This window comes from Crocodylus porosus, unplaced genomic scaffold (genome assembly GCF_001723895.1).
Source record: "Crocodylus porosus isolate Cpor-Errol unplaced genomic scaffold, CroPor_comp1, whole genome shotgun sequence".
In the NCBI taxonomy this organism is placed as follows: Eukaryota; Metazoa; Chordata; order Crocodylia; family Crocodylidae; genus Crocodylus; species Crocodylus porosus.
Genome location: NW_017728886.1, coordinates 14,486,114 through 14,513,801, shown reverse-complemented (window position 1 = coordinate 14,513,801; position 27,688 = coordinate 14,486,114). Strand labels below are relative to the sequence as shown.

The window sequence follows — 27,688 nt, the reverse complement described above, 5'->3', positions numbered from 1 at the left end:
GGCCAGAAGAGCAGCGGCTGCGGGAGCGGGCGCGGGGCCCGGCAGCCGGGTGAGCAGGAGCGCCGCGCGGTAGCCGCCACGCCTGTAAGCGACAGGAGAAGGCGGTGTCAGCTGAACCCACCGCCTCCGCCACGTCCACCGAGCCCCATGGCTGCCACAACCACACGCGTGGCCCCGAGGGGCACCGCAAGGAAGGAATGGGAGGCCAAGGCGCACCAGTCAGCCCAAAGCCTCCAAGCCCTTGGCCAGGCCCTCGCCCTCCCTGCTGGCAGCCCAGCCTGGCTCCACCCACGCCTGCCGCCTGCTCTGGGCCCCATGGGTGCTGGCCCCAGGACACCAGTGAGGCCCCATGCTCCGCTCACTTCCACTCGCCCTGTCCCCAGCGCTGCTTTTCTGCCCATGCACCGGCTGCTCTGGACCGCGTGGCTCTTAGCTGCATGTCCAGACCCCAACGGGACACAGCGGGATCTGGGCCGGCCCAGGTGATTGGGGCAATCGCCCTAGGTCCTCACCTACCCACTCCTTACCTGAATTTCCTGGTACAACACAGGCACGAACAGCCCCATGATCCCAAGCCAGACCCTCCTGCTAGGCAGGGCCTTTCCGCTGGCAAGAAGTGGGGCAGGGCGGACTCTGCCTGACTTCCCCTGCGTCCTACTGCCCCATGGGAAGATGAAAATTTCCTAAATTTTTGAGGGGCCCCACCGGCTAGACAGTGGCTGGCAGGCCGGATCCAGGCCATGGGCCACATTTTGCCCACTCATGGGTTAAGGACTGCTGCCTGGGCTCCTGGTTAGACCAAATGGGCTCAAATAGAAAGGTTGCTGAGAAGAGTGGACACCCAAAGTTTTCCAAACTTTAGAGCAGAGGCAAAGTTTTAAAAGGATGGGGATGATAATGGTTAAGAAACTTCCGTTAACATTTTTTCTACCTTTCCTTTTCTTTCCCTCACACAACTCTATTTTGCTTGGGCTGCAAGTTGGAAAACTTTGTTCTGAAATCAGAGCATCTGAGTGCGCATCTCTGACTGGGGTTAATACATCAGCTCCTAAGAATAGCAGAAACGGAAGAATGACAGAATAAACTGACTGGCTCAACAACCTTTGGGCACGTGAAAATGCAACTCAAAGAGGCTTCTTGGGTCATGGAGTCCAGTCCCCTGCTGTTCCATGCAACCATGTCACAGAAATTTGTTCATTAATTCGTCAAGGCCAACCTGAATGCTAATTAGTTTTTTCTTTCCCTAGACTACTCCAATGAAAGCTGTTTCAGAACCTGTCCTCTGAAGCTTCGGTTCCTTCTATTTAATTTTCAGCCCAACTTTGTCCTTCCCTCAGTGTATTTAGAGAAATCAGTTGTCTCTTTCAGTCTTCCCTTTCGCTAGTTTAGATGAGCTTTAAGTGTCCTCCAATATAAATTTTGTTTCCCTTATCTGAATAGACCTTTGTTTGTGCCTTTTCAGCTTGTCATCATCTCTTTGCAAACGGGTGCCCAGAGCTGTACACACTATTCCAGCAGAGGGTTTATTAGTGCCCTGTACTTCTGTATGCTGGAAGTGCTTTTCCCGATCTAGCCAAGGAGCACGTGCCTTTTTCACGGTTGCATCTCATCCATGGCTCAGTCATCCTGTAATCAACTAATGCACTCAAATCTTTCTATTCCTTTTTGCTTCCCTACTAAATCTTTAGCTTATTGCAAAACGTTTTACTAGTCAGGCAGAAGGCAGGGTAGAGATGTACCTTACAGACTAACAGAATTGGAGATGTAAGCAAAAGCTCACTTCATCAGATGCCACGAAAGGACAGGCAGAGCAAGCTCTCTTTGCATTAGTCCTCACATGCATGAGCCTATGCTTTAAACACATAGATGTCATACCGGGTCAGACCACTGGTCCCAAGCCAGTGTTCTCTCTCACAGGAGCAGAACACATTTCATGGTATTCAGCAGTCCCATTTTTATTACTCCAGATTTCAAGGTCATGTGGCTCCCTTTGTACAATACCCATCCTCCTCTGCATTGAGAGCATCTCAACACACTGTCCCAACAAATGTCATTAGCCCCCTCTTTGGTACATCCAAGTCACTAAGAGGATATTAAAGCTCAGTATCAAGACAGTCTTTTGAGGAACTCCATTAGTTTACTCAAAATACGCTTTTAAAAGTTCACCTTGAACAGCATCATCATAAGTTAGACCGATTCATTCATAAAAGTAAATCAACATATTGGTTATTTTGCAATACAGTCAGCTTTGACTGTAGAACCAGGAAGCTCAACTTTCTAATGCTCATGGATGAGCATGTTTTGTTGCTTTAGCAACATACAAATAAGACTACTTATTTACAAATACAAGAACATAACCAGTAGCACAGGAGTCGGGCCAATGGTCCATCTAGCCCAGTATCCTCTCTTACACAATGGCAAACTGTAGGTGCTGTAGAAGTCGTAGAGCAGGGCTGTCCAACGGTGGGCCCCTGCAGCTGCCTGGGGCATCGCATGCAACTTCAAGCCACGCTGAAGTTGCACAGCCCTGCTCTAGAGTAATTTATCCTGTCCTGCCCTCTGTGGTAACACCCATCATTGGTTTAGGGACGTCATAGGACACATGCCTGCATGTTCTGCTTAACAGTGCTCAATAATGTTTCCACTCATGCATTTTAGCCTTTTTCAAAAAATACAAAATGTTACTTCTTGTCCTAACCAAGGTTCCTTTTAAAGGGGATTGGTCAGTTTCTCTCTGTGCCGTCCTCGACCTGATGCATGTAGCATTTATTCTTTGCATTCTGGAGTACCTAGAAGCCAGTCCTGGACTAGAATCTGTAGTTCTTGGTGCAGTTTAAATACCAAACAAAAATACAATCCCTGCTGTAAAGTATAATCTAAGAGATAACCGATGGATAGAGATTGGTAGATGCAAGGACTAGACAATATTGATCAGTTATATGCAGGAACATTCTCCTAGCTATTTTCAAGGTTTTTTGTAGGCATCACAGCAAGTGAGAGCAAGTGCAAGACGTAAGGTAGCTTTGTGGGTATTTACAGGGAATGTGAGAGCACTCTGCCCACTGCCAAGCGGGCAATGGAGGCTCTTGCTCTTTGGCTGTGGAAGGCAGCTGTTGACGTTTTGATACTGAATGAGGGAGAAGAAGGGAATGGAGGAGACTACGAAGGGCGTTAAAAGCAAAAAGACAGCATACATCTGATGTGGTATAAAAGGAAGAGCCAATGAAGGGGTGAATGCAAAGGGAGATTAACGCGTGCTAGAAAAATGATCCTTTCAGCAGTCTTTTAACAGGCACCGAGTACGGCCTTTGTACCTTTAAAATCACTTCTGCTTGCAAATCAATGTGAATGGAAACTCAGCTTCTGCTAAACTTGCCACATTACCACCTTTGTGCATTCAGAAAGGGTAGATAAACATATTATTTTAAATTCGCTTTTAGAATGAAAAGGAACATGTTGAAATATATATACATTTAAGACTTACAGGTGGGTTTGTAATTTCACCAAGCCCTGCTGCAGGCATTGTGCGTACATGATTTAGAAATTGGATGGGGTCTTGATAAATCTTGGCCTGCAATTTCTTAATTGTTTTTTTTTTTTGGATAAAGTAAAAAAGACTTTATTCAGAAGCAGAACAGTCCTGCCCATTTCAGTACAAGACTCAGTACATCCAAGTCATTTCATATGCTCTCACACACACCTTACGTAAGTAGTCTTCTGCAGCTCATGCAGCATTGTTCATTAAATACCCAATGAAGAAACTGAAATACTTTGGGAATTTAATTGTTCCAACATGATGGGATAGTCTTTCTTGGTGAATGCTCAAGAAGCATAAAATACATTCTTTTAAAATAAATACACTCAGTGTAAGTTTAAAAAACTCTTTTTAACATGTAGCAGTTTCAATTTCAAAGCTGATTTTCTGCTGCTAAATTAGTAGGGCCCCCTTTGTATCGATTGCTATTAAATAAATAATTTACAATTTTAACATAAATTATGTATTGAAAAAACTCACACTATGTAATGCAAGAAATGCACTCTGGGCATGAGACCTAACCTCACTGACATTGCTGCATTTAAATTGGTTGAGTTATTCTCCATCAACATGGATATTACTGTTTAGAAGACAGTCCACAGTGATTTAGTGGGGTCATTTACACCTTTGTATCATGCCCTGAATGATCAAGTACACTGTCTGTCACTGGCTAGGTTAGTGGCCACTTTGATTTCTGACATGCATAAACACAACCATCTCCTTACTGTTCCTTGGCCTCCATCCTATTTGGCTGTTGATCCATCTGTGCCTTCTTAGAATAAATCTAAGCTAAAGCCTCTCTAAAGTAGGGTTTGTCTTTGTTCTACTTGTCTACAGCACTTAGAAAATGAGGCGATTGTTTCTGAGTGGGGGCCTCCAAGTATTTGCTTTTCATTTTGTGACAAACTGAAGTTCATGTTGTACAGTAAAACAAGATACTGAGGAAATACACCACAAAAAGTGAAAATATTTTATTTACAGTTTTAGTTACAATAAACACGCTTAATTACATATTGATATTTGGAGCATGGAATCACAATATATAAGAAACTGGTACAGTGATTATTTCTGTACTTTCATTCTTACATTCACTGTTGAACACGTTCCACAGAATATTTTATGCAAGTGGAAAAATTTGGTATAACTGGGAAAGATTACATCTAAGAAATGAGATGTAAAATAACTTGTGTAGATGACGCTGTAGAAAACATGCAGCAGGTGAAACCACAGTGGAGTCAGTATCATGATACAGTCGCCTCTTGAATTTTTATTCTGAACTGCCAATAAACAAACTTAATAATCCAGATTAGAGCAACACAGTTTAAATGATAGTTTCAATATACCCAAATATATACAACATTTAAAAGTTACAGGTTAGGAAGGATCACATTCAGTAATAGTAATAGAGGAAGAATTGTGTTGACAGGTGCTCATTATTTCTAAGTGGCAGTAACAAAGTACTATTACTATCACTGAATTCAAGAACAGAACTCCTGAAAAAAGAAAGGAAAGGAAAAAGTTAGTCATTAATCTTTTATCTCCTGGTACACCAAGATTTCTAGAGCAAGTACATAAAGTGCTGTCACTTATCCACATAGAGAAGCTGTGAAGCAAAATTGTTAAAGTTAAATATTATTTTTCCAGTGCTTTGGAATCAGTATCGTCTCCGAAAGTCAAGACCTGTAAAAACCGCCTGTCCCTGAGGTGGCAGATATATAACTAAAGTGGAAAGATGCAGTGCAATTTCCTTCCAACACAGACTGATACCCTAAAACAGTAAGTTAATGAAATGGAACAGAGAATGCTTTAGAGGGATAGGCGTCTCAGCAGACATACATGAGGGCGTGTATACATGCAGACACAGGTGCGATGTATCAAAGACAGAAAAAGCCATAAAGCAGGAACTGCAAGCACATTAGGAATAAGGGGAGGTAGGATAGGGACAAGGAAAGAGTGAAGGAACAGGCTGAGCTGAGACTATCTGATAAAATAATAAAGTGGCATAATTTGTTTTAATGGTGAAGCTTCATCACAAGCCTAGTTTACAAGAGAGAACAACAGACGCAGATGATCAGCTGTGGAAAAATAGGATTAATGTCTCTGTGGTGCCTGTAAATGATAATATATATTAATCTGAAAGCTAAATCAATGAAAAAGTTCCATCTCCTGAAAAAAAAATCCTGGAAAAAGCTAGTGTTATTGAAAATTAACGTTTTATATCTATTCATGCAAAGCAAATGCGTCAGATGCTCAAAAAAGTACTGCCTGTAAAGAAAAGACTGAACCATTAATTATATAACGATGTAAAAATGGTTACAAATGTTCCAATTAACAGCCATCTTCCAAATAAGCGCACACAACCAAAAATGTGTTTAAGTAACTTTACACAGAACTGCTCTCAAATACATACGTAATTTGTAATAAGGTTTAAAAGAGTTTAAAATCCATCAGCTGGAATATTTTTAAGTTAAAAACCATTAATGTACACCTGTTGAGAAATTAAGTACATATACAGACCCTTTCCCATTTAGAGTTGGAAAAATGTGTTCAACCAAGAAGTGAAAAAGCAATACAAGTGCTTAAGGACCCAGTGAAATTAACCTGCCCATTGATGTTTCATAGTATGAAAGATAACATATTCCCACCAAATTAAGCATAGAAAAAGAAACAGAAGATTAAAAAAAACACCCTGCAAAAGGCAGTGCTCTAGAACAAAACAAAATGATCCTTCCCAACCATATTATACCAGAACATGGTATACGTGAGGATCCAATATGAATCAGTGTTTTCATACACAAGACCCTGCGCTCATGTGGATAATAAGTTAAAAATGTAGGCATTATAATAATAAAAATTAATTAGGTTACAAAAACCTTACACAAAATCCTTAGGATTCAATACTAATTTGAAATAATGCTTCTAGTAAATACTTTTAATTAGTGTTTAAAGAATGATGTTAAGTAATGACATTTCATAATCAAAGTCAGTTGAAATGCAACACCAAAACAAGAGCCTTGAATGCCCCTACACACTCTTTAAAATCTAGCTGGACCTTCTGCAATCTGTCTAGTATCTCTCCACCCATTTATTTTTCTTCCAATACTGCTGCTAGAAAAATTAAGAAGTACTAGAAATAATTTAAAAAACCCAAAACAAACCTGATGCCAAGGTGACTAAAACACACACACAAAAATCCTGTCTAACAGCGAGTATCTGAAGCCAGAATTGTATCTTTTGAGCAGAAACAGTCAGAGGACATACACCAGGCTAAATGGGTTGGACAGTGCACACATACAGAACCGTGGTGGAAAGCAAATGTAGAACGTGTCCAGAGAAGCACAACAAAAGGCAAGATTCACAGCTACTTTATCCAATTCTAGGAAGTGCACACAGCAACTTCTTGGAAACTGCAGAGCTCTGAATGCTGACCAAATGGAAGATACTAAACTGTATATATATTGAAAAATATCAGCACCAAATAAAATGCTCTTGTTCTCCAAAGTAGTTATAATTAGTTGCTATCGTGCACCCAAGGCAATAAATGTAGCAACTCACAAGCAATCTGAGATCACCTACAGTCTCGTAAAAGTTCTTCAGGCTAAACCTTTGTAATAGAATCCTACTGAGAAAGGAATTAAGCTGCTCAGTATATCTAGTAGTTTAACAACTAAAAGCTCCTTCCTATATGTAGAGGCATGAGTTTTCCAAATGGGGTCTAGATCTACCGATTAAAAGATCTGTTTCTGCCCTAGATTTTGCAAGTTTAGCTGCAGTTTCTTCTCATTACCATCATACTTTTTGTCCAGTTTTATTGGAGATAGTTTGGTCATTCTTGGCTCACATCAACTTGCTAAGATTAACTTCTGCCACTAGAGGTTAGAAAATGTGTGTTGTAATTCCTATAAAGATTTTATAGTTCTGCACTCCTGCCTAGCTACACACTCTCACTGAACTCTTTAACCTTTTCTAAATATTTCCTTTGTTTTGGCTGTACAAAACACCATACCAATCACTGATATCGTGGTGAGACTAAAATTTAGCATGACCAACTTGAACTGTGTGTGGAATAAAAAACAACAACCCCACCTCCCGAACTCTGAGTGCAATACAATAAGAATGAACCTTCCCAAAACCCAAACCTCAGCCTGACATGAGAAAGTAAAGACAGGATACTCTGTAGCCTACTCAACCTTTAAGGACAGAGGCTTCTTAAAAATAAATTAGAACATTTTTCTAAAATTGTACACAGTTTGGCCAGAGCAGTCTATTACTCAAGATGCAGTATGATATAAAAAGGGAACTTCCAAATGTCACAAGATCAAAACAAGGTAACTCAAAAAGAAAAAAAAATGGCTCCACATAATCACCTACAATATATTTACCTCTTAAAATATGATTGCTAAATTTAAGCTAATTGTGAACAAATAATACACAGATCAAAATATATGTATTGACTTACTGGCATCTTTATAAAAATTTGAAGGTATACACAAAACACATCAACATTTATGGAACTGTATCCATTAAACTTAGATAAGACAACACAAAAAAAACCTAACAAGTAGCTAAGATGTGGTTGAACTATAAGCACTTTGAATAACATCTTTTAATTTTAAAAGTTCCATATTTACATACTACATTAAATGCAATTTTTGCATTCTGTGTCTTATTTTAAATGCATGATAAAGAAAGAACAAGATAATGGTTGCAACAGATCTTCGAAGAAAGTTGAGTTAGGATGACCAGATTTAACTAAGTGCTGTAAGAGATCATGGAAATTGCATGGCCTTCTAGTTCTACCTCTTCTTCCTTTGCTTTCTTTGGGAGGAGCCACAACAAATGGAACTAAAAGTGAAGCTATCATTCAAATGGGTCACAACCAACAAATCCAACTGTAACTTAGGAGACTATTACTGAAGATACGTTTTCCTGAAACACTTTGGATGAATGGCTAACCTAATAGTTGTTTTTCAACTACTGTACTGTTTAGATCATGTTAAAAAGATATGGGACTATACAGGATGTATGTATGTGTATAATTATATGCATATAGACATACACACATATAGCACACTTATCAGTATATGATAGCCAGCTATTGCAGTAAACAGCTAAAATCACTATCAAATATGTCTGCACTCTACCTACGCACAAGCAATAATCTATTATGTTTTAAGGGGGATATATACATGTATTAAACAATGCTTACACAGCCTCAAATCTACTTAAGTTAGAAGACATTGTTCATGTTATTTTCAAGTCACACTATAGCAGTGGACAAGTTTTGTTTTGTTTCATCTTCCTAAAAAAAAGGGGGAAAAAGCCTTCAATACAAAATTTTAAAACCTGCTCAGTTGGCTGAAAGGGACTGATTCAAAACCCACTGATGCCAATGGAGACCTTCCACTGACTTCTCTGAACATTGGATCAGGCCCCTTACTTCTTAGGCTCTAAAAAAGCCCTTGATCGGCCATCTGCTTGTAAACAGGACAGCTGATCAGCTGCAGACATGCTCACTGCTGAACTCAGCTACACGGCTTCTTTCTAGTTGCATCCAGTCCATATGTCCATAGGAAGATACCCCTATCGTTCCATTTTTTGCATGTTTTTTCTGATCACTTCATTTCAGAGAAGTTGTTCTTTAACAGTGGGATCACTGACCTGTACAGATGTAGGCATTCCTTTTAAAAATAACAACCAAAAACGTATGGGGCGGGGGGAGGGAGCGGAGACTGTAGTGCTCTTGGAAGAGAAGAGATAGAGAGCTCTGGACTTGGCCAGGCTCTGTGAAGTCAGGCATCATGCTAACTTACACATACGGCTTTGTCAGTTGCCAGTGCACTTCTGCCTGTGACACATCTACTGGTCCAGTCTTGGAACCGTCCTGAGCAAAGAACACCAGCTGTGCTGAAAGCTGCTAAGTGTCAGGATTCAGATTTACGCAAAAAGCCGGAGTAAGCTAGGTGAGTATAAAACTCCCGTTTCTGGGAGCATTCCAACAATGCTGCTGTGATCTGTTAAAGTGGCACACTTTGCTAGGGTCCTAAATGGATTTCTAAATAACTCTCTTTCTTTTTTTCATTTTCCAGTGTAATAGTTGTAATATACAACCTTATCCCTGCATTATTTCAGTGGAAAAAGAAAGCAGCTTTGTCCAGGAGACTTCTAACAGTATTTACTGCTCAATCATTAATTTTTAGTAACTTCTACTTAATTGGCAAGTCAGTAAAAAAAAAAAAAAAAAAATTGGCGAGAAAGCCAATTAGAAGGCCTATAAGAACTTTGTTAGTACTAAATCTTCCACAAAAGCTAAGGTTAAATAGCAACTAATTTGCTTCACACACCCATTCTTCCATGTTCTGGCATTTATTTTAGGTTCCAGCTTTTATAGCTACTGTAAAATTCACTGCACTCTGTCACTGTTTTTCTGTTTGTTACTTGGGTCTCAATAAACCTACAAAGACCCCATAGGTACCCAAGTTCAAAAAGCAGGTCAAGTACTTAAAGGAGCTAACAACACCCCCCACGCCCCCCAAATCTATGAACCGAGGAAATACTTCAGTAAACCTGAGATCAGATCTAAGTGATGGCATTTTACTAACTGCATCCAAGTAGTAACTGAAAAGTTGTTCCTTTGGAAATTCTGTCTAGACAGTGCCAACCCAAAGGAAGTATGGTTGATTTTATTTAGTGTAAAATGTAAATGTCCTTAATCTTTGTACATAATTTTTGGAACTGCTAATTTCAGCAGCAGCATAACAACATCCCCATAATCCCAACTCAATCAGGAACATCACATCACAAAAGAAATGCTTTCTGCTATTATGGGGATTTTTTACGTTTGAGCATTAATCACAAAATGAATGCCAAAGAAAAATATCTTAATAAAAATAATTTTAAGGTAACTCTGGTACAAAGTAATTATTGGGAATATACTATTTTTTCTATGCCAATTTTTTTTAAAACAAGCACCTAAGTGCTTTAGTTTTAATTTGTACCTTGCATTCCCATTTAAAACAATCTAAACTGTAATCAATTACCACTAAGCGTTAACTATTCCATGATGCTACTGGAGGGTGAAGATTAAGATCTTTCTTTTAAACCCAAGGGGAAAATGTAGCAATGACATTTCTGCACAGTGTTTCATTTATGAGCAGGAGAGAAGGGAAAAGGCAGAAAGACTGCACTGGACTAGAAGATGCCAAGAAAGATTTAACATATTTACACAAGAGAAACTCCAACCTTCCAGTGTCACCTCCAAATCTTCTTGGCATACTACCGATCGGTTAAATAGACCATGTTTTAATCTATATAAGAACACACCTTTTATCTTCTTGGTGATACAGACTTATGTGTTTGGTTTAGAAAAGTGAGTTTTCATTTAAATACCTTGCACTGAAGATAAGAGCAACCATTATCAAATATTCTTTGCTGTAAAGTGAGTTTTTAAATTTCTCGATGTAAATGTTCTCTCTCAACTCAAGTCACTGTGATCACACAGTAGCATCCTGAAGAATAGTGTCTACATGCAACGTAAGCACGCTGAAAAAAGCTACAGTTCCATGTGGTTACAACAGAATGTGAAGAAACTGAACACAAAAACTCCATGGCGCTAGATCCTCTCAAGTTCACCTTTTCTTGAGGACATCTCGTATCTTTCTGTAGTTCCACAGGCCAGTTAATGAAAGACAGTAAACTGAAAAGATTTCAGATCCTGATAGTTTTGCCACTGAATCTTCCTGTGTAGCTCCACAGTAGACTTCATTTGTTCACAGATTATATTCTCAGCAGGTATCACTCAACTATCAGTGCCACATTAATATGGGACAGATCTATCATATGCCTGCAAAATGTTAAAAGAAATAGTTTCAATTTACGCTACCATCCATGGACAGAAGAAAACAGGACAATGTAGGTCAGTAGTAAAAAGTGTTTGACTGGGTTAAGACAAACCTTTTTTTTTTTTTTATAAGAAATGGCAATACAAGTTTTGTTTGTTTGTTTTTTAAGCAGAGGGGAAACAAAAGAATGCAGCAGGGGTTAATTATTTACCTGTGGAATTTCTGTTGAAATGCTAATGCGTGCGCTGGCTCCTTGAATTTCGCTATGGCTTTCCGTTGCTGAGGAAGCATCTGTAAACTCTACAAAGGAAAAAAAAAAAAGACATGACTTATTACGTGTTTCAGTTGCATGGCAGTCATAGGGAGTTCGCCATTTTTCTGTTGAAAAATGCTTGTAGGCTTGTAAAAGGGAAGCAGACTTAGTAGTTTTTCACAGGACAGAGATAAAATTCCAGTTCCTTTGGTTCCATTTGTGGCTTGCCACAATGAATCAAGCTGGGATCACTGTAAGACATTTCCAAGGAAGATGCAGAGATTGTAGGAGTCCTAACTAACATCTATGCTAACGGAAAAGATGAAGTAGCGAGTGGCTAAGTGACTTGTTTAAGGTTAGAGCCCGATTCCTTCAATGCGATTTGTGTGGGTAAAGCATGGCAAAAACACAGAACCTTACTATCTTCATTGGGAGTATCCATGAATACACAAGGTCTCCATTGATTTGATGGAAGCATTAGGGACAGAGAAAAGCACAAAGTCTACATCTCAACTTCAGGTCCTGGACCTTGATCACTGGATTCAAGTCCTCCACTCCATTTTAACAACATACACACCATAAATTTTAAACACATTCAGCCATAAATCCTGAAATATATACCACACACTATGAAGACATGCAGAAGGCAAAATAGAAACAACATATAATCTTTCTAATATAAAATTGCTTTTCCTCTGTATTATTGCTAGATCCCATCTAAAGACCGCAGATGCTAGGGGAAACCCTTCCTGGTTTCTACAAAGCACTGAACACGCTTTCTGGTATTGTCAAATGTGTAAAACGGCTAAAACCACAGCTCGCCGTCGTGTGCTGCCATTTGCAATTTTGCAGAATTATCACCTCATCTCAGAGAAGACAAATACAGCATCTCCAAAAAGTGGCTCTTGCACTTCCTTATAGCCAGACATACTAAACTCTGCTTCTCTCTTTTGAATAATAAAGTGACAGAACCAAAAGATTTGTTGCCACTACTACAATGACATATAACCCTGTTCTGAATGGCTGCTTCCTCACTTGATCTCTGACCAGGCAGGTGCTGCCTCAGCTATTGTGCGGTACCTGCAAGTTGCTCTCCTGCTATCTCTGGCATTCAAGGACTTCAGGGAGATACTGCTGTACACTGAGTGTTATGTTAACATTTTTCCTTTCCTTCAAATTAAAAGCAGCACTAATTCTAGTAGACTTATTTGTTTTATAGGTATGAATACTTAAAGGGAAAAGCTTACTTTCATTGGTATGTTCAATGTTAGATTGTTTTTAAAATAAATGTGTTCTTCATTAATATTCAATTTAAAAAAACTAAAATGGAAAAATGTAATTTAAAAAACAACAACAACAACAAAAAACCAAAAAACCCCACCTTTCATAGAGGCTATGGCCAGAAGGGGCTCCAATGATCTTCTAATCTGATATCCTGTATACGCCCCCACAGAATTTTTCCCTGAAGCTGAATTAAAGCTGATGTTTCTAGATCCAAGCTAGTTCACCAACCTCCTCTAAGCTGTTCCAATGTTTAATTATCCTCATTGCTGAGAAAAACCCATTCTTAGATTCTTACCCATAGGAATGCACCTAAACACAGAAATCAAGTCACCTTTTACCTTTCTTTTTCACAGACTTACTAGATTGAGTTTCTTAACCTCACCTTCTAAAGCTCACTTCTCCAAAGTGCTGGGATCACACATGTCCTGTCCCCCCCTCCTTTGAACTCATTTTAGTATTTCCATATTTTCAAACGTAAATACCAGAACCGGACAGAGTATGACACGACACATTTACTCTTAAGTAGCACACTGCACATTTTATTCCACAATTATTTTACTCTGTAACAGAGTATATGCATGATCAGCTTGCTCACGCTGACAGCCAAAATAGGCACGATTACTGCACGTGGCCACTGGGTGGCAGAGAATCAATTTACACTGAGTAGATGGATACTCCCAAAAGGTACCAGATAATGCAACCCGTTCACCAGAGTAACTTTTCCCAGAGTTAGTTTATTTCAGAATAAATTGAGACTACCCCAGAATAAAGGTATTGTGGCAGAGTCCCCATGAGTGGGAACGTGCAGTTTGTGGCACCTCAAAGTCTTCTGAGGGGCCATGAGATGCATGTGGCGCTCGTGATTTCATTTACCGCACTGCATATTTGCAGCGTGGCAGGAAAATTAGATAATTGGGAAATCCAGGTATCAAAAAAAGCCACAGCAGAAAAAGGCAGGGTGCCCAAAACCAGAGCCACACTCCAGCTGCTAGCCAGGCCGGATCGCCACTGCAGCTGCCTTGGGAGGCCCCCAGGTAATGGTGCTGGGGCCAGCCCAGGTGCTGGCCCCGGCCTCCCCCACCCCACCTGGAGCAATATGCTGTACACTAGAGTGGATGTGCAAGGGCATGCCCAGGGACAACTAGCAGCAGTGCAAATATATGCTGCTGCTAGCTCTCCGTGGGGAAACGCACATTCCTGCGCATGGGGACGTACCCTGTGCATCTGTACCCACAGTATGGGAGTAAGTAGTCTTACCAGTGCTGTTTACAGAGGCAAGATCACTACTCTACCTCTACCTGAAAGTCACTTTTTTATGCTTGTGTTAGCCCTTTAAGCCACAGTATCACACCGAGTTCATCTTGAAGCGGTCCTCAAAGACACACGATCAAGTCCAGAGCAAAGCAGCCCCGTGGCCTACCCAGTGTATAAGACCGTGCCAGTAACTCTGCTGCCAGCAGTGCCGCTCCTCCCTCTGTCACCATCCCCCAGTTACACCAGTGGTCCACAGCTCCATTTTCGGGATGGACCATGATTCTTGGAACTCCACAGAAATCAAAGCCCTGCCTTCACGGCAGATTTTTTTTTTTTTGCCTGTCCCAGAAGCTGAATATAAGTCTGTGTATGTATTATTTCTGCTGAAGGTTTTGCTCAGATAAAATGCATGCAAAATAAGTGTCAGAACTTCACTGAATGGTTAGGGGCAAATTTCATGACAAACTCTTTAATGATAACATGCTGCCTTATGAGGTAAGGCTATTACTTTTTCTTCTTTTAACATTTAGGTAACCTCCTTTATGGTTCACTCATAGGAAAATATTTCTGACTTGAAGAGTTCAGTGTTTCATTAACATTAAAAAAACCCTTTAAAACAAAACCCTGCTGTCCACATACCCGTATGTTGTGTATGCAAACAAACGATGCTTTCCTTGTAAGGTTCCCTTTCACACACTACAACAGTTGTCATATTTTGCAGGTTGTACACAATCACAGTTACACAGTTGCAGTTTATATACCATCCTTAAAAAATACATTTTCTCAAACTTACAAATCAAAATTAAACACCAGAAATGACAGTGTAACAATGACACATATCTGAATAGAGGAAAGCTCAGATGCACATTTATATAACAGCCTGTGGTTAGTGTACTCATCAAGCAAGTGCCAGATCCAGATTCAGTGCTCTCCTTTGGATGAGGGGGCTCAAACCCATGCATCTCACAGCCCAGAAAAGTGCCCTAACCATCCAGCTGGAGTTCTGAGGGTCTCTTCACCTCTCCTATACAAGCTGAGGTGTACTGTGGTGCAAAAAAGAATATAGCATATAAAAGGTAGACCCCTTCCTTCACTTCCAGCAGCTCTTTTAAAATCAAGTATTCACAACAACATTTTGCAGTTCTGCTGGTGTGTGGTTGGCATGCTAGGAGGATGCTGGCTAGAACAAGCCTCTCGGGGGACACGGGGAGAAACACCTAGTTTCTGGATCCCTATTGGGCTTTGGTGTGAACTAGGTATGGAGCTGCTAAGCCTTGCAAACACTGACGCAGTTGTCTGCATGAAGAAGGGCAATTCTTAAGCTTCCCAAATGCCTAAAAACATGAACTAGAAACCTGAGTTCATCTCCAGTGCCAAGCAGTGGCTGAATGGATTGAGTTGTGGCATTTGAGTACTCGCGTTAGGCAGTTACCATATTCTAGAGTGTACAAATCTACATGGTGTATAAGTTTAAAAGTTCTAATTTTAAAAGCTAGGATTTTTGTAGATCCAGTGTATATGCAGACCCTGCCTTGCCAGAGCCACGCCTCCAGGGGAGACATCCAGCACTTGAACTCAGCTGTCACCTTGTCCCAGCACCTTAGAAATGCGGGCCAGTGGTCGTCAGAGGCAGCAGTAGCCAGAGCCTGATAGTCACAGCCAGGTGGGCAGCAGCAGAGCTCAGCATGGGGGGCTGCAAGTGGCTCCTGGCCAGCAAGTGCCACTCGCTGTTGCTGCTCCATGCCCTGGTGCTGCTGATGGGTGTTGGCAGCAACATGTCTCCCATGCCATCAGGTGGCAGCTCCACCCTGCTGGACAAGATCCATTCATGGGGCAGCCACTGAGCCATGGGTAAGCATCTCCGGGCTACACTCAAAGGGTGCAGGGTTTGGCTGCCTAGCCTGGCTCTGGGCTGTTGGGGGGAGGGCAGGGAGTGGAGCCTGGCTTGGCTTCAGTCGATGCCAGGGAAGCCCTTAGATGCCAGCATGCTCCCTGGCATGCCCCTAGATACCTCCCCATGGGCTGGGTGCAGCAGGGTAGGGTCTGGCTTAAGACAAAAAAACAACAACTTTGAAACAAAGTATTTTTCTACTTCAAAATACTGATATGTTGTATAAGTTGAGGTGGCTTCAAACTTCAACTTATACACTGTGAAATACAACAAGTCCGGTTCTTGATCTAGTCCACAGAAGGAACATCTACATGTGCAATTAATTCACAGCAATAAACTCCAGCAAATTGCGCCAGAGTTTATTGCTCCTGGGCATGCCTTTTAAGTGTGTGCCCAGGACCACAGCACATTAAGCCGGGTCAAAGCAGCCCAGGCTCAGCATGCTGTGGAAGAGCTGGCTGAGGCATGAGGGTGCTCTAGTACAGGGTTAGCCCACACTGAAGCACCCTCATGCCCCAGCCAGCCCCATTACCGTCTACATGTGCACACTGCTGCTCACAAAAAACCTCTTGTGTTTACAAGTACTAACCTGCTGCAGAGTTTATTAGTTTTCTGTGGCTTAATAGGGCAACTCCGCAGTAAGTGTAAACATGTCCAGACTATAGCTAGTAAATGTCTCATGCAGATGTGCCCGGACTATAGCTAAACAGCCTTGATAGGCTCAGTTCTTCTCCCCACTAAGGCCATGCCCCACCCTTAAACTGCTCTACCAATGTAAGTTGTGCTAGCATTAGTACCCCTTTAACTTTCAGATCAATAGGTGTGTACCCTAGTATCAATGACAACACTTATTTTTGTTCACTTTTCAGCTCCCACTGTTCACTCTGCAGGTTACTCTCTCCATATTAATCATACTGTAAAACTAACACAGCTTCTTCCTAAAGTTTCCTGCTGCTGCCTCCAGGAGTGAGGACGGCACTAGCACAGCTAGAACTACAGGGCAGGAGCCATCTAATGGAAAGGAGGCATCCACAATGCAGAGCCAAACGTAAAACGTGCCCCCATGGAGATGAAATGTAGGTCAACGTGCCTTCTGCATGCCCTTGTTTATTACATGTCTTGGAGCTTTACTGAAATTTACTGCATAGCTTTTAACATTAAAGTTTTCAATGTGAAGGACACGCCAGCTTTCACAAAAGGGAATCACTGGTAAAAAGCACCCAACATTTCACCTTGAGGGGCCAGAGAATATTCTCTGGTTTCCTTCCAGGAAGCACGGACAAAAAATTGCTAATTAGGTCTATTTGTTAGTGACATACACTTCCTTAGCCATGTGGCATGGTAGCACTTGCAGAATATTTCCTGGGGTGGTAGGGGTTTTTTTTTTCGGCATCATTAATTGTTTCTCACTAATTTGAAATTATAAAGTTTGGGCAGGATGTGAATACCATATTTATCTGAATATAAGAAAACCCTGAATATAAGATGACCCCCCCCCCCAATAATTCAATTCTATATCTGAAAAATTTAGAAATGTGTTATAATTCTCCAGGTATAGAATCTAATTATTGGAGGTCTGCCTTGAATTTGTCCTCCTTCTACTGCTAGAGCAGGGAAAATAAATCTGGGGCAGTCAGGTGGCTCCTTTGCCCTCTGCCAACTTCTTCCCTCTGTAACCTCTATCTGCCACTTACTATCAGACCCTGCTCTCCCTGAGCGCATGGAAGCAAGAAGAAAATTTGAAAACACTTACTTGGGACTGTGGGTATCCATAGACTTAGCTCATCCAGAACTGATACATTTTACCTTTTTTGAAACTGCTGCATGTTTTAGCATAGGCACTCTGTAAACACATTTTTCTGTACCTCCTACAAACTCTCCCCAAGGACAATTTTTCGTATCCCAGGTCAGATTAGCCAGATCAGTTCTGAATCCTTTGAATCATTCAAAAACCTCCTTTGGCCCTATGCTGGCAAGTATCCTCCACCCAAAACTTTTCAGTCTGGGACTTCAGCTACTTCCAAGTTCTTTGGCAGGCATCCTATGTGCATGCTCAAGCCTGGTGACTTGGGGTTTGGATGTCCCCGAGTTTTACTTGCCCTCAGCCATATGGATGCAGGAGCAAGCTACGGAGGAGTCTTGCATTTCTGTCGTGTAGCTGAGATCTTCTCACTGGAAGCTGGCCAGTAGGAAGCTAACTATGAGGTGCTCAAGGGGTGCACCCTCCACTACACAAAGCTATTTTTAAACCACCTACTAGGTCAGTGTACTCCCCTACCCCCTTCATGGTCATGATATTTCCCCTGCCATGTAAAACTATTCATGATATTAGTCCAAAACCAAAAGGCTCATGACTTACCATGTAATTTACTGGGCTGGGTCCCAGAAGAGTAAGTGACATTTCAAATCATGGTGAGCTATGGTATCTGTGTGTACTCCAGACCCCCACCCCCACCAAGGATCCACATACTAGTTAGCCTCACTCATGACTGGAACCAAGTATTCTTGTCATGTGACCTGGGATCCTCCAAAAATATATATATATGCAGATGAGATTCAGGGCAACCGGATCCAGCTCCACCTCGTGGAGGACAGGGCCACACTAACCATATGACAGGCTGAGAGATGGGGTGACAGAGGGATTCTGGGTAAACTATTTAGAGACTCATTTGGCGATGTTTGCCAGACATTTAAGGATGGTGAAGAAACAGGAATAATTGGAAATGGGAAAGAAAGGTGCAGCTCAGCTGTGGGAGTGAAGAAGTAAGAATGTACACAATGTAGGGGCTCATCATGACTTAAGAGTTGTTGCTTAGGGGAACTGAGTGCAACGCACACCACCAAATATCTCGTTCAGACACGCTGCACTAACCTGCCCTTGTGGTATCAAATGTAGCATTTCTGGCACCAACAGAAGTATGTCGGGGCTGACTCTGGCTCTCCTGGTGCCAGCCTGATACTGGAACACCCACCTATGTTTTTTGTTGTTGTTTTTTTTAAAAGGGGGAAAGAAAAAAGGTTCCCATCAGTATGTTCGCCCATTATGGGCCATGTGTTTTATAGTCACGCTCAGTGTTGGCTGGAATTAATCAGCTTCATGGGTGGTTTCCACTATTGAGCACATGCTGCTTTTGGCAGCAGTTTAACGATAGACAATGCATTTAATCAGGTTCCTTTGTGTGTGAATGCAAGACAAGGAATGTTTTTTCCCCTCGTACCGATTAGGAGGAGGGGAACTCTTGTCTTGTGTTCAAGTAAATACGGTAATTGTCATCAGTCAGTAGTCCACAGTGTTTGGAATAAAGGGTCTGTTAGGATTCACCAAAAATTTACTACCGATGCACTATTTCATAGCAGTGAAAAAATTCATATCGTTTACCAGTCAGTGACTTCTGTTGCAATCTTGTACTACTTTCATTTTCCAAAAAAGTTACTCATACTTCCTACAAATATTTCACCTAAGCAATTTTTCTCTGATTATACAAGGACATAGTATTGATGAGGCTAAAAACTAACCTAACCTTACTGAAGGTTACTTAAATGCAACTCCCAAGTGACTAGAATTGTGTCTGAAGGGAGAAGGAAAAAGCTATTTATTGGGCTGCATCTGCTAATGCCCTTCAATGCACCCTCCTTCAACTGTAACACTGTCAATGAGATGCTAAGGTGCGATGTGGAACAGAGCACCAATCAGAAAGACACGGCAAGAGAACACAGAGGAAAATCGGAGGAAAGAGGACTGCAGAAGAATGCATTCTTGCATCCGTCTCCCCATCCCTGCTCCCCAAACATTGCCAAGAGGGGGTCTGCACTGCATAGCACAAGCGTTTCTTCTAACATGCCTCAGCTACACACCTTAATTTTATGGCGGTTGGTACAGTGCATGCAGCATACTGCTGCAGCAAAAAGCATCCCTGAAGAGGCAAGACAGGTGTCTCTACTACATAAGCAGCAGAAGAAAGTTACATTTGTCACATCAGGGTGTACTGCAAGGATTTTAAAAGGAAAGACTGTTTTGTGCAGAGGCCCCCAACCTGACATGCCAGATGCTCTGGGACACCACTGCTCCTTGTCTTCCCATTCACTGGGTGGTACTATACAGCACCACTGTACTCTGGGAGGGAGCACCAGGTATAGCTGCAGTAACAGGGAAGGAGAAGGATGGGGAATACACAGCACAATATTTCAAAGCACAGGAGGATTCAGACGAGTATTGAGAACAGAGAACAGCAAGGAGAGCATCCCAGAGGAAGAGTCCTGGTAAAGAAAAGGAGAAGTGAGGTGATAGCAAGGGCCGTTACTGGCTTCCTGTGGCATCGTTGCACTGGTCAGGGGCATGAAGAGGTGACAAAGCCAGCAGAAGCTCCAGGTTATACCAGAAGTTACACCAGTACCTCAGGCATATGAAGGACAAGTCTTTACTGTATCAGTACAAAGTATGGCTTTGCTGGTGCAGTTTACCATTTAAGGAATACCAGTAAAGCATGTGTTAATGTAGTCGGGGGGGGGGGGAGGAAGAGGAGGGAATGCGGGGTTAGAAATGCAGGTGAGAAAAAAGAAGAATATGGAAGAGGTGGATAAAGGGGGCAGAAGGTAGGGAGAAAACTGGAGAGAAAATAGAAGATAAGCCCAGAAAAAGACAAGTGAAAGAAAATGAGATAAAGGTGGAAACATGGCGGTCATACGGAGAAAAGATGAGCAAACAGACAGCGTCTTTTCCGGGTCTGGCATAAGGAACACAGGAAGCTGGTGCTGATACACAACGCCAAGTGAAGGCACCAAGCAGAAAACGCTGACAAACCACAACAAGGATTTCCAGCCACCTAACAAGAGCTTCAGCATGGCCAGATTTGAAGGGAGGGTAATTTTTTTTTTTTTTAAATACTTATAAACGCTACCGGGGAGCCCATTTCTCCAGGAAACAAAGTCGTTATGTTACTGTCAGTGCTACAGAACACTACCAACAGATCATGTTGCATGCCGAGATTCCTGCTAGCTTCTTTTCAGTTTGGGGTCCAAATACAGTAACAAAGTGTTTTCTATAAGAAAACAAAAATGAATCCCTCACAAAAACAGTGCTTTACTTTAAAGTCAGCACACCCCTGTGCTGAGTTCAGCACACGCCCAGAAGAGGCATCGTGTCAGTTTGACTCGGCTCACCCAAAATCTGTGTAGATCAGGCACTTCAGTGGGGCTTTTTTGGAGCTTTTCTCTAGTAGTTCAGGAGTACTTGGGAAGGCCCTAGGGGGTACACATAGGCAGTCAGGGACAGAGCGCCACCACCCACCACCCTGAGTTGCCCCTCCCAGGGCCAGGGGGAGGGGGAGGGGGAGGGCAGTGGTGTCCCTCTGCGGGCTGCACAGGCACTGTCCGGCCAGCTGGATGCAAGGGGAGGGAACAGCTCACACGTGGTGGCTGTTGCCACCACCCACCACCCTGCATTGCTACTGATCCACATCCAGCCATGTGCCTGACCCCCCCCACCCCAGGGGTACACTTATTAAAAAAAAAAGATTGAAAGCCTCTGTAGTAGCCGATTGAATTGGCTTTAGATAAAGGTGCCAAAAAAGCCCTGCTGAAGCACTGAATCTATACAGACTACAGACGCTGGGGAGCTAGGTCGAACTAATGCGCCGTCTCTTCCGGTACAGAGCCACTGACGTCTGTCAGCAGCCTACATCACTATTGAAGGCAACCATATCCACACTGACACATATTCACCATATGTTCTTGTACGAATTTGTACTGCTTTGTTGAATAATGTTTTTGAAAATCCACTCAGGCAGATTTGCAACATCTTTAAAATAATGTAAAAATATAACAGAAAACTACCTCTTAAAAGCAAAATTAAGACTCCTGACCATTTACAGCCATTCTGTGCAGGCCAAAACAATGTAAAGCAAAGCTGAAACAAAAAATGACAGAAACTGACCATCTTTATGTTTGCAAGTTTATATTGGAGCTTTGTAGCGTGGCTCACATACTTAACAGGAAGGCATTAGAGGAGGGGTGACTGGTTTTTCCTGAGTGGGGGGGGGGCACAATTTGGGGGTGGGCCAAAAGCCCCATATGCACTGCTATACTTCTGTGCTGGGGCATAGTACCCCCCCACTATGTGACAAAAAACCTGTCCTGTCCTGAATGGTGCCAAGTCAGGGTCCAATGTCAGGGGGGACATGTGCCCCCCCCCATGTCCCTCCTACCAGTCACCCGTGCATTAGAGGCTTTTACTTTAGTACAGAACAAATGGAACATTGACAGTTGCAAACATTTCTGAGCACAAATCTTTATTAGATCAGCCCCCAGGTGCGTTTCAAAACATCGCTGTGTTCTTGCTCCCAAAAACATGGTCTAATAAACTTGGCCAGCACCAGCTTTTTGGTGTGTACTGTTTTCATAAAGTCTATCACAAAAATAATAAACCCTTTACTGAATCATTGCATTTTAGCAGTTTGCAAGCTCCCAGGGAAGAAGGCACCTTCCCCAAAATTAACACTCAGCACTTACACAGATACCATTTTTAATCAGTATAACACTTCACAAGAATGGAAAGTACCATCACCCCATTTTACATGCAGGAAGCCATGATACATCAGAGGGAGAACCTGAAAAAACTCAGGTCTTCTATAACAGCATCCCCACTGAACTGGATGGGGCAGCTGCTACAGCTTCCGTTTCAGTCCCTCTTATTGGAGCCTGTATTACAATTTACAGAACAGTATCTAATAGAAGTGCGCTTTCCCAACACCTTTTTATCCAGACTAACAAAACATTTTTGCAAAATGTACTTTTAGAATTGGTCAATTGTTCTCAAATACCAGATACGAGGCTGCGCCAAGATTCGTTAGTGAGTTACAACAACTGGATGAAATAAAGGGTCATAAAGAAAATACCATAACAGAATCAAGAGAAAACAAACCTGTTCCAGTGCCACCCCCAATAAAACATGACACTTTAACACAGGAAAAATATGCTCAGCTCACTGAAGGGAACACAAAGCCCAGTCTGAGCCAACAGAAGCTCACAGGGAAGATAGGGACAGATATAGCTCATTGGCTGGTCCAAAAGTTCTCCTGCTACTTGCAGCTCTCTCCCCTTTCCTGAACCATCTTCAGTCTTTTTGCTAATAAATGATCCTCACAACAACGTTAGGAGTTTCTGTTTCAACTACTGCAGAACTTCCCCTCAATGCTTTAAGCTTCCGTCTCCTGTCCAACCAATCGAGGGGAAAAAGAAGAAGCCATATTTAGCTATTGTACATTTTTAAAATAACTACTGACTTATCATTCCACAAATATCCTTGAAATGCACCAACCCAGAAAGCTGTTATTCAACAAGCTTACTCCCCCATCTCCCTTTCATGGTAAAATAAGGAAAAAATTGCCTCCAATTAAATTAAAGAAATAAAATCTGACTAAATAAAGCCATCTTGAGAGAGTATAAATTAATCAACCAGAAAAATTATGTTAACAAATAAGGAAGTTTTAAAAACTCTTATATTATACAGTTTAATCTATTTCTTAATGCAAATACAATCTATTTTTTAAACTTTTTAATTTAAATTACTTTGTCAAGATAATTGTTGCTTTAGGAGACAAGTACTAGTTTCCAGAGAGGCAAGTATGAAAATAGATAATACATTTCAGCTGTAAATATGCATAACAGTGGAAATTCAAGTGAGAATATTTCCAACTGAATTTTAATGGAAATTACACTCCCTTTGGTCAGGTGTGAATTTCAGGTACTTAATTTTCTTTAGTTTTTCAAGTATTCAGTTCTCTTAGTATTTTGCTTTTTTACTTCTCTGCAAACATTGCTAGTTTTATACTAGTGTTGTGATTTAATTTGCCCATGTTATTCCCAGATAAAAATGTTACTTGTTCTCAAAACAACCATACATTATATCTGAAATTAATTATGGACGTCAAACCCTTTAATTCCAATAGGCCAATTAATTCCAGTACATCCAGACTGTTTTGTGATCATGTGCAGCTGGGTCCAACTTTTTCAAAAGTGAATTCCAATGATAACAAAACTTATAGGCACATTGCTTCCTTTCATTTTCGCTGTCACAATACTGACACACTTTCGCATGCAGTTGTATATCAGCTACCGGGACGGTCTAAAGACTAGCTGGCAATGTAAAACTAAGGATTGCAAAACAAAGGATAATTTTGCGTGACGGACTTTTTACTAAAATATACAGTTTGAACAAAAACTTAGTATTACTGCACCCAAACTACCGCAGCAGTAAAAATGGTGCAAGTTTGCTTTGAATTTGTATTATTCAGGGCTTTTTCACATTGTTACCTGAAAATCCCTTAGTGGCATGCTACATGAAATGTTAAAACTCAGTTTGGTTTTTGGTTGCTGTATATTTAAGTTCAGCACTTCTGAAACCAAAACTTTATGCTCAAGAAGCAATGAATCTAAGCGTGATGGGAAGACAGAGAGCCAGGCCTAACGCAGGTGTTTACATAAAGTACTACCAGTGCACTTTGTTGTTTGAGCCTGAAGTCTGAAGGGATAATCCATCACTGAGGAGTTTTACCACACTGTACCATGGTTTGGGAATGTACTTTAACATTCATGAGAGAAAAGTATAGATTAAATTTTTACTTACAAACTGAACTGCACTGCAGTTGAAGTCTTGGTAGGTAAATGCTAATACACCTACTGCATGACCTCCCAGACATTTGAGATGGGTGACATGCAACTTCAGGCTGTATCCACTCTTGTTGAAGTTATTAGCAACAAAACAAATAAAACAGGATTTTTGCAAATAAAGAAATGCAAAATCTGGCCTTAATCTATTATCAAGTGTGACAGTTTGGAATCCCCCAATTTTGTACAAGATATAATCCTGAAGACTTACTTCACCAGCGTCTGCTTTTGGGATTCCACATACACGTGCTAGGAAAATACATATAACAAATTAATTCTAAATATCTTACACTGCTGCAATATTTGGTTTGCTAGCCTTAGCTATATATCCACTTGAAAGATTTGACAGCTGATATTTCCATGGTTAAAGCAAATTGTTAATAGCAAAAAGTAACCTTTTTCAGATTTACTCGTGTTGTGTATACACACACACACTGCAGTCAAATGTCCACTCCAAGGTGAACTTGAAATAACCATATCCAAGAGCTGTTATTTTCATCATGCTCTTTGAACAATCAGATCACCCACTTGAACAGAATTCTTTAGTAAGCTTTTCAAAATTATCAGTCTCTCTCCATAACAAGTGTACTCCTTTAATGTACCTTATCAAGCATTCACTTTGTTTCTCTCTTTTTGAATCAGCCCTTGGAGTACTATCTTTATAAGACCAGCTGTTATCCTATAGTATAGTCTCAATGCCAATTTGCGTTTCCCAAAGCATACCTACAATGTAACCTCCCTGCACAACCAATACCTTGCAGATATCAACATCAGTTTTAAAAAAATTGAGGGATTCTTTTCACAACGCCCTACTGATTTTACGAAGGATATTTTTTGTAACAGAAGAATGTGCCACAATAGTTTCACCAGACAAAAGCTGACCTGAATGATACTATAAAAGAGAGAGGCCTTTACTTACCCCCCATATTGTTTTACGCAGAGATAACACTCTTTCCACTGTGCTTGTTCTCTTCAGAAAATAAACTGAAATGAACAAACATGCTGACTTTTGCTTTAATAATGACCGCATGCATTAATGGAGGGATGAGGGCAGCAAATGCCTCACGGGCATTTTCCCAAAATTAAACGCACACCAAAAAAATTTTAATTTTTTCCTTCTGGCCTACATGGAGGTCCCAATAATACATTCAAGACTGGTAAGTTAAGCCTCCCACTTGAAGGAGGAATCTTTGTGCAAGAGACAATTCGCATACAGACCACCATTAAAAAAATACCTGCGAGTGAAAACTGGCTAAACTGGCAAGAGACAAGCAGAAGAAAAGATATGCATGAGCTCACAACAAAGGCCGTATTTTTCTTCAGGATTATTCTCTGAAACGCCATTACCAAGGTAAGAAGTTGGGACAAAGAAGGTGGATGAGAGAGACCTGGGAAATGAAATAATCCACAATAAAAGACAGAAGGCAGGAATGAGAGAAAACATTACCTCCGACAGGCACGCACTCAGCTTGAAAGACTAAGAAATTCTCAATCCCTCAGGTAAGACTGACCCATTGGAGAAGCCACAAGCCAAGGCCAAAAAGTCAGGCCTCTGTCCTTTCTGGCAAGCACTTCTCCTGCCTCTGATAACAGCGAATGCTAATGACATTTCTCATGAAAGCATAAGCCACCCCCCCATGCATATAATTGTACAATGTGTGATAACTGTCTTGCAGACTTCAATTAGCTATCAGTCATCGAGTCAAATAAATTAACAGATGTTCTGCAGCTCTATAAATCTTGCCTCAAACTTTCTCTTGAAGGGCCATGGAGAGCAGAAGCACTAAACCCTAAGAAGAGTGCCAGAGCCTAGAGGTTTTTTCTGAGTCTGTAGTACAAAAACAGCTGGATCTGGAAGAAAATGGTAGTCATAAATGTATTGTTGGAAGTTCCAATTATTACAGTAGGGTGGCAGCAAGAGACCACAGTCGTTTGATACGACCGTCGTTTGATTACTTCAACGATCGAGGTTCTGGGACTAATACACTGAGGGAATTCAAGTTGACAGGGACTCTACAATCTACCTGAAAACTTAACTAGATACTTATATTTTCAGCAGACTGTTATTTTCCCCAGTCAGCCCCAGAGTTACCACAGGATGAGAGAGACCATGAACCCTAAGAATACTCCAAGTCAGTTCTAGGCCAACCCAAGTCAGAGGAGGGTGGATGTGTAGGCGCTAGGACCAGTCACCACCGCCACCTGTCCTCACAGTGGAGCACCTGCCGCTGAAGCCCCACGGCTGCAAACTGGATCCAATGGAGCCAAGGGCCAATCCCTGCTCTAAGCTGTAAAAACCTGCTTCAGCCTGAACAGTGTTGGAGGCACAAGTTTTGAGGTGGCAAATGGCTGAACCTGAAACCTGTCAATAAGCCATAGTATAAAAAGATGTGAACTGCCTCTTCTCTCCACCAGCCCCATGGAATAATGTCAGAAGGTATTTTACCACTTCAGCACTGGCAGCAGAAGCCTTTCAATGAACCAAGTAGCCAGACAGTCCAGGGAAGCTGGAAGGTTCATCCAGAGGCATCTGCTAGCATGCAAGACCAGAGCTGCAGGGGCAATCACAAAACAGACAATTTAGTGAGCCTGCTCCTAATAGAGTACCAAGGAGGAAGCAGTATGGCTGCCATGTCCTGAAGCAGTGGTCAACCAGTGGATCTCTATCCACTGCTAGATCTTGGAGCCTCTTGGGACAGGTCTCTGAGTCTCTTGGAGTTGATCCAAGGCTGGGGTAGGGGGCTGAGTGCCCATGTGCATGCATGCACATGCCCCAGCCTAGAGGGAGGGAAGGGGCAGGGGCTAGATCATGACTCCTGCAGTGAGGGATAGTGCCGCAGAGGCAGGAGCAAGGATATGTTAAGTTGAATGGGGTCCTGGCCGGGTGGGACTTACCTGCTTGGGAGGTGCACCCCTAAATCATGTTTCCTTCCTCTGCCTCCCCCCCTTCCCCCTCACAGACTTAC

General features: G+C 41.7%; 1 protein-coding gene across 1 annotated transcript in view; it reads right to left on the bottom strand.

Annotated features, from left to right (window-relative positions):
• Positions 1-4,491: 4,491 nt before the first annotated feature.
• RBM33 (RNA binding motif protein 33) overlaps positions 4,492-27,688 on the bottom strand; it is a gene marked incomplete at its 5' end in the record, with an annotated part of 168,933 nt that continues 145,736 nt past the window's right edge. The window contains 2 exons of the mRNA XM_019556931.1: positions 4,492-11,378; positions 11,588-11,676. Coding sequence (XP_019412476.1) covers positions 11,330-11,378; positions 11,588-11,676 — 138 coding nt within the window. The remainder of the gene's footprint in view (positions 11,379-11,587; positions 11,677-27,688) is intronic.